At 41.5% G+C, this 8,402-nt stretch overlaps 1 protein-coding gene across 1 annotated transcript; it reads left to right on the top strand.

Annotated features, from left to right (window-relative positions):
- The first annotated feature begins 770 nt into the window (after nt 1-770).
- On the top strand, nt 771-6,281 carry cox8b (cytochrome c oxidase subunit 8B). Its single transcript, XM_030053599.1, has 2 exons — nt 771-1,018; nt 5,882-6,281. Exons 1-2 carry the CDS (start codon nt 911-913, stop codon nt 5,975-5,977), a joined length of 204 nt encoding a protein of 67 aa, XP_029909459.1. The 5' UTR covers nt 771-910; the 3' UTR covers nt 5,978-6,281.
- The last annotated feature ends 2,121 nt before the right edge of the window (nt 6,282-8,402 follow it).

Here is an 8,402-nt window from a genome sequence, read left to right on the forward strand (position 1 = left end):
TAATAGCCATGAGTCTTTTTGTATCTATTTTTATATGCATGCAGTTGTAAATGTTATAACTATTTGGGTTTAGATGGCAGGTGTTCAATTTAGTTTGTGTTTCCTGTTTTAAGTGCAGTGTTGTAATAATCAGGTTTTCTGCCTTATGAGTTGTATTTGTGGGGGGGCATAGAACCTTGGGAACACAGGACTTCCTTGTATTTGACAACTCATCAAAATTGTATTATAAAAGAGACTGAGAAAATTGCTGTTTGTAGCAGATTTAAATGTAGGTACTTTGTATCAAAATTTGAGAGATCTAAGGCAAAAATTGTCAAAGGTAAAGGCGCTGAGACAATATGACAGACTCAAAATCTGTCCGAAACAAACCAAAGACATGCCACGGGCACCAGACAGACCATTTTCAGCCCATAAGTTCCATTCTACTAGAGCGTATGTGTGTAAACGTCGGTGTGACGGAGACGCAGCAGCGTGCTCCTCTCCGCCTGCAAGCTGCAGCAGCTGACAGCAGCGCCTGCGGGAACACTACCGGGGTGAGCTGAGGACACGCCGCGTCGGCTCGGCTGCTCGCTCGGTCATGGTGTCAAACATATCTGGCAATGAGACGGCCAATTAAATTTCGTGCAGCCTCGGGGCTTTCATCCAATCAGTTTTCATAAAAGGAGAATCTAACCCCCCCCCCCCCCCCCCCCCCCCCCCCCCCCCCCCCCCCCCACACACACACACACACACACACACACACTTTCTCTCTCTCTCTCTCTCTCTCTCTCTCTGACCTCTCACACACTCCGCGCTTTGGCAGGTGTATAGACTCAAACTGCCATCACAGGAGCGCGGATCCCCAGCAGAGTGCTGCTCTCTCCTTCTCGACACTCTCTACTCAGTCCAGCCGCATCGAGACACCATCAACATGCTCACACTGGCCGCCTCTCGTCTCCTGAGGAGCTCACTGAAGACTCAGCTGGTACAAGTGGCCAATGTTTCAGCCAAACCTGCCAAGCACAATGTCACAGCAGGGGTAAGTTGACGTTCACTTCTCCTGGACTTCCTTAGTCTCATGACTCCAGCAGCCGCCTGATGCATCTTGCAGCAGATGTTGTTTTGCAAGTGGCACAAAAACGACGTGGGTGATGAGAAATTAATAAATGTATTGCATGGGTGTACGTGTGTGTGTGTTTGTGTTTGTGTGTGTGTGGGGGGGCTGCTATGGCGCACTTTTCCTCAACTGCGTCGAACTTTGCGCGGTGGCTGTATGGGGCTTGTCTTTTTTGTTTTGCTTCCCAAATGCTGAATGTTTTCCCAAATGCTGAATGTTTTCTGTAGGCTATTGAATGTGGACTAAGTCATTTGATGTGCGTTAAGCACAGACCCTCGCTGCTTCTTATCAGTCATCATGACTATCAACAGCTACCCGATGTGCGTCAGTGGACATAACGCCATGATTCCGCCTAATTCCTACACGTAGTCATCAATGCACCTCAGCCAGCTTCTACCTACATGTACAACGTCGCTGCGAATAATCACACTATATAGACTTATATGTCTACCTACTACCATTATCCTTATAATTATCCTTATTTTTACCCGCAGTGTGTGTTAATATCCTGTTAAATGCAGACCTAATGTTTGATCTTGAGACTGTTGCCCAGTTGGACAAGAGCCAAGTCTGTGACCTTGATATTGAACAGTCAGACAGACTAAACACAGAAGTAAGTGTCTTCTCAGGGACACTTTGACTTTGGAATAGCTGCCGATACACAAGAGCTCGACTTTATTCTATATAATGAGGTGATCTTCACCAGTGCAGCCACTAGTAATAGATAGCCTAGATCATGAGACCAGCAGGGGTGTCAGTTCACCAAACCATAAGCTGTGGCAAAGATCCTGCACATGTGGCACCATTGCAACATCTATAATGCTTAAAATACCCACTTATATCCGTCTTCACTTTGTCCATGGATACATGGACAAAAGCAAGCAATGACTGGTGATATATTATGTGATCAGTGTGGTAATTATTACATGTAGGCCCTATATCACCAAACTATCAGCTCAAAGGGAGTGTTGGTCCTGAAGGCCTCCTGTGGTGATTTTAGATATAGCTATAAACGTCTGCACATTTTTCTGCTTCATTAACAATAACACAGTAACAACTATGAGATACATTTTCAACTAGTTGCTGCTGCACTGGAATGCCATATCTAGGCTGTTATTGCCTGGGTAGGATTTAAAATAACTTGGTTCTGAGGCATGTTTATTTTGGATTTTATCTTTATATACTGGAGAATTTGCTTCTAGCCTGCATGAGATTGCAGCAGTTTCTCATACATTCTGCCAAAGATAAGTGCCACTTGGGTTTCTATTTTAGGGCAAAATGTGGGTCAGATACAGGGTCTACAAAGCAGTTGTTTAATATTTTGAAATTCTAATTCGCCAGTTGCCTTTCTCTCCATATTTCAGAAAAAATCAAGTGAATTTGTCTAATTGAAGGTCATTGCTATTTAAAAAGTCATTAATACATAGCATGTGCCTATTTATTTCAGGTAGTCAGAAAAACTGTTTTGGAACAGTTGTAGACTGTGAGCTAGTGAGACTGAAAATAAGTGATTACTGAATAATAACTACAAAACCTGTTTTCTGTTATAGTTTGAAACATTACAATGGTGAATTTATTATTCATAGTAGCTTGTAGTGCCACTGGCAGCAGCACTAATCGTGGAAGCAGCATGAGTAGTTGAGTCCAACTTGCTGAAGCAGTAATAGTGTGACTTATAGCTGTAGTAGAAGTTGTTACAGTAGCAGTAGTTGAATTAGAATCAGCAGGAACAGTAAAAGAGAGAAAATGTGACAGATAGAGAGCCAGTGGAAGTCCTGTCAAACAGCTGGTGCGGTGCAGACAAGCTGCTGAAGCCAAAGCAGTAGGAGCAGCCAATCAGATCAGCAAGCTATGAAATAAAACGAAAGATCCTAATAATCCTAACTAACGGCTTAGGAAAATACAGGCTTGACATTCCAGAATATGCAGATCACTTAAATGGTACAAAAGTGGATGGCAGAAATTAGGCACAAGAATGAATAAATGAGAGTGTTTAAAAGCTGAAAGTGCAACTATTTTCTTAAACCTGAATCTGCAGCTGCATCTCACTGGTAGAATGACATAGCCATATGCTGCTGTATTTTGGCTATAGTCCAGACTTTTAAGTTTAAGATTAACTGTGCATGTGAGCCTAGACTTCATCACCTCTTTTTCTACATCTTTTCAAGTAAAGGTGAAGTAATCAGATTTTTAGCCTATTTTTTACTTTTTACTTGAACTCTTGTCCTCCAGATGAATGACATTCTCCCTTGTCACCGTACTACTTGCTGCCTTGCTGACAGACTTCATTGTTTGTGTACTGGACTGTATCATTATTGTTCTATATTAATATTTGTATGGAGGAAGTGGGTGCTACATGTGTACTATATAGGAGAAGTAATAGCTGTAATTACATTATGTTAATAAATTAACATTGCACCGTAACACTGTAACCCCCCAGCTGTTTATTTTTAGCCCCCTTATCATAGCCATTGAACTGAATGTCATACCTTTGGTTCTGGAGATATAGAAAAAAGGACTTTGGCTTTTATCAAAGACAAACTCAATGTAAATAGGGCTGCCAGTAGCAGCAGCACCACAGCAGCTCTGCTGTCTGTGTGTACACACACACACACACACACACACACGTAGGAGACGCAGCAGTTCAGCAAGACAGCTTGATACACAGGTAGAGGTAAGCAGCCAGACTGGTTAACTGGCCATTAGGGGTGCTCCATCGCGGGTACCTCACGATTCGATGCGATTTCGATTATGGGAGCTTCGATTTTTCGATTATAGCGATTACAGTGTTTGTCGATTCGATGTGATTATTGGTGCCACGATTCTTCGATTATTGCGATTTTTACAGCTATTTTCCATGCAAGACTGATTTTGTGTTAATCTGTGGCTAGCTTTGGAAATAAATAGCCCATAAATTAACTCATGTTACTCTCAAAATAAAGATTTTTTGAACATTTGACTAGGAATTATTTTTCAAAGACACAAAATATTTTGACTATGTAATCTGGGAGTGAAAGAATTGCATGAGCCAGTTCCATTATAACAAAGTAATTAAAGAATTTGGTACACAGGCACTACAGTACACCATTGACTTTTATGTATGTATGTATGTATGTATTACAGTTTATAATTTATCGTGTTGCGAAAGCACTTGACGGTGGCGTTCGTTTCGTGGGTGGAGAAAAAAGGCCGGCGGATCAGGAGGGGGCTTGTCTGTAACGTCTGGTTTGATGTGCAGCTTCATATGGGACGCAGGGCGAACGAGGGCAACCGCAAATTAAAGCCCGACTCCTTCAGCATTTGCCATGACGAAAATGGCCTAAACTATGTCACCGTGTCTTTCAACGAATGCACAAAAAAATCACAAAGATGCTGCCGAAAAAAACAGACAGCCTGCAGGGATTCATATATGAGCAGCCAGGTAACCCACTGTGTCCGGTGGCCTCCCTGGAGAAATAGCCTACCTCTCCCTGCTGCCTCCTGATCCACCTGCCTTTTATCTCCACCCAAAGCGGACACAGTGTGACAGCGCCGATGTATGGTAAATTAACAGTATACTTTTATTATTATTGTTACAACCGACGTTAGGCATACGTTTGCGCAAAAACACACCTGTCGCGAAACGCACGCCACTGTCCCTGCAAAGAGGGGTCCAAACATAATTGAACACTATTTTAATAATTGCACTATTAATGGAAATATCCAGTTCAACATTAACGAGCCCAAATAGCCTGATGTGACATGATGATGGCGCTAGATGAAAAAGCAATCTTACCGTCTGCGCTCTGTTCATTCTGTCCACTCTATCTTGCTTGGTGGAAGAATGAATAGTTCTCAATTTTATTGTTGCATTTTTACCAATAAATGATTGATTTTTTTCTTGTGTGTTTATTTTATGGGCTATATGTAGGGTAACCGTTTTATAAAAGGAATTCCCTTGAAGCCATGAGTTACATTTATTTTACAACGGCTTTCCGTTTGCTATGGTCCCACCTGCAAAACTGTCCGGGTGGCGCGCGCGTTACCTACTTTTTGTTCCGGGTACCCGTTTTTTTCCGGTCTTGGTGGAAAAGAATCGACGTGAAAAAACCGATGCAAATCAATGCAAGAAAACATCGCGATGCATCGCAATTTCGATGAATCTAACCCACCACTACTGGCCATACTAGCCTATAGGCAGTAACAGACCTTTTGTCATGGCAGCCATTTTGAAATGAAATAGCAAGGTAAGGAGAGGTGCTACAAATGAAATTGATGAAAGTTCTCTTCCATTTCTGTGTAGCAGAGTCTTTCCAGTGAACCACCATGAACAATAACAAGGCCCTGGTCTGTTAAATGGAATGGAGCCTTAATTAATGTTGTTCGTAACGCCTGTGTTTACCCTGCTATTTCATGTTAAAAATTTCTGCTGTGAAAAATATAATATGTGCATATGTCAGTATCAGCATCAGCAATCAGCCAAAAGAGTTGGAAAATATTGGCAGATGTGCAAAAAATGCAACATCATGCGTCTTTGTGCTTAAGTATTTTATACATAAGTATTTTTAGCCCTTGCTCATGTGCCATTCACTTCAGTATAACAAGGTGTTATTATTGTCAACAAAGTGTGGATTTTTTTGTGTGTTAGTGCATTATTACACACTGGCACTCCCACCTCACCAGGTTGAAATAATTTCATAAATTTTGTGGGCATGACGTCATCATGCTTAATGCACAACCATTCATTGGAGAACTATATATTCACTATCAACCATGTCTTTGTGTCTCTGTGTTGCCCTCCCGCAGGAGCAGGCGATCGCCATGACAGTCATGTTTGTCACCATCCTGGGTCCATCTGGCTGGGTACTGGCCCACCTGGAGGACTACAAGAATAAACAGTAGAAGAAGAAAGAGGACGTGAAGAGGGAGGAGACAAAGAAAAAGAGACAACGTGGCGTCATGCTGGCTCAGTGGGCCTTGGTATACACTGCGATGTGGCATCAAGGATTTGTCTGATGTCATTCCCTCTCCCTCCAGTTTTTCTCTCTCTCTCCCCTCTACCATCTTTCCAGACAGAGATACCAGTGTTGTTTGCACTGCTGTTCTCCCTTCATATGCGTTTTGCTCTTCTGACTCCTTACAGTATATATCTGTGCATCTATCAGTCACTTACCAATAAACCAGTATACAGTACCTACCAAACGAGGCTGGGCTTGTTGTGTTTTTTGTTATCCATGCAGCCGTGGTAGATATTCTGGTTTACTGGAGGCTTGCTGCACTACTGCTCCACCTGGAGGATTTGTAATCCAGTAATTTTAGGCCAAAATTGGGGTCAACCTAGGACAAATTGCAAGAGAAGCAAACTCAACTGATTTTGTATCCTCAGTTTGTCCTGAGTGAGGGAAAAAAAGTCCCAAGAAATCCCATTGGTGGAAAGTTTTGAAAATCACCTATTTATGACCACATATTACCAAAAACCACTGTTTTTAACCAGTGTTGTAATGTAACGAAGTACAAATACTTCGTTACTGTACTTAAGTAGAATTTTCACATATCTGTACTTTACTTCGTTATTTATATTTCTGACAACTTTTACTTTTACTCCACTACATTTCCGAAATAAAATGTGTACTTTTACTCCGATACATTTCTCTTAACCACCTTCGTTACTCGTTACTTCAAAATAAAAGTTGAGTTGGTGACGTAATTCCTGTTTGTTATCGTTTCAACCGCGGCCGCCAAGTGCCAAGAAGAAGCTCCGCCACCGGACACAGTGGGTAACCGGCTGCCCATATATGAATTGCCGCAGGCTTTCTTTGTTTTTTCGGCAGCATCTTTGTGATTTTTTGTGCATTCGTTCGTGAGTGCTGAAGGAGTCGGTCTTTAATTTGCGGTTGCCCTCGTTCGCCCTGCGTCCCATATGAAGCTGCACGTCAAACCAGACTTTACAGACAAGCCCCCAAGGTGTGTTTGAACTTCGTGCCTGAAAGTGCTTCATCTTCTGGCAGTCTGCCTCGGTTATGGCTTGGTGGTGGGAAGATTTGTCACGTCCTTCTCGGCGGAGTTTCTTTACCACACCGGCGAAAACACTGTTGCTGGTGGTGAATTCAGCATCCTTTAACAGACACCAAGCAGCTCCTCCAACCACTCATCCAGGCTCAGGCCACCCAGCAAATCAAAATTCACCACAAAGTCTGACATTTTGTTTACAAAAGTCTTGAAACAAATGTGACCTAACGAGTAAGTGGAGCGCAGAGTAGTTGGTTGCTAGGCAACGCTATGTCCGTTTACACTGGCGCAGGGATATTTTGTGCTGCGGTCTGCCAGTGGGTTACCCTGATTTTACAACGGCATGGAACGCGGCTCAGCCAATCACATTTAAGGATGGGAAGCACCCGTTTTATAATTTCAAATAATAACTTGCGCTCATGACAGTTGTTGCCAGTTGCCAAGTTCAGTTTGTCCAAACAGGGAGGCTGAGAGACAGAGAGAGCTGTTGATGGTGACAGAAGTTTAACGGTAATGTTAAAAAGTTGAAGCTTTTTTCTCCTGTACCCAGGTTGCTTTTACTGTAAGGAAGCCACAATAAATTCATGATCAAAATTCTAACCGCTCACTTTGTTTAAATACTTTTACTTTTACTTCTAATACTTAAGTACAGAAAATATCAGAAAATGACTTTTGATACTTAAGTACAATAAATGTCAGGTACTTTAAGACTTTTACTCAAGTAATATTCTAAAAGGTGACTTTAACTTCTACCAAAGTCATTTTCTGGTGAGATATTTGTACTTTTACTCAAGTATCGCTTTCAAATACTTTATACAAGACTGTTTTTAACACACAGGGGAAAGGGGTTCAAAATTTTACTTTCAGATATCACTATAAAAATTCACAAGATGATTACACGCACAAAGACAAGAAAAAAAGTCAATTACAAGTTCTTTGAATTATTCTGTTTACACATGCATATCACACATTACCTGATTTGATATGTGCTAATAAGGAATATAAGGAATAAATGCCAGAAGAGACATTTAAACAGTAAATTAAAAGGTTACTATATATATAGTAACCTTGAATTAAACTACTATATAACAGTGGATTAAAAGGTTACTATATTTGGATTAAAAGGTTACTATATTTAAATATCTGTAATATCTGGAAGAAATTGTTATTACATAGCCCCCCTCCAGGTGGAGGTCCACCTCACTGGGATCCAGCCAGTATCCAGCACTCAGTAACAATGAGAGGAAGATAGCACCAATACTGACCTACATAACAGCTAGGTGGAAGTGAAATAATATCACATTTTTCAAAACGGGTG

The sequence above is a fragment of the Myripristis murdjan genome, chromosome 6 (genome assembly GCF_902150065.1).
Source record: "Myripristis murdjan chromosome 6, fMyrMur1.1, whole genome shotgun sequence".
Lineage (NCBI taxonomy): Eukaryota > Metazoa > Chordata > Actinopteri > Holocentriformes > Holocentridae > Myripristis > Myripristis murdjan.

Excerpts from the sequence above, each read along its gene's own strand:
- cox8b (XM_030053599.1), top strand. The coding sequence starts at position 911 with ATGCTCACACTGGCCGCCTCTCGTCTCCTGAGGAGCTCACTGAAGACT. Across the intron at positions 1,019-5,881 it reads AGCACAATGTCACAGCAGGG|GAGCAGGCGATCGCCATGAC; the intron begins GTAAGTTGACGT and ends GCCCTCCCGCAG.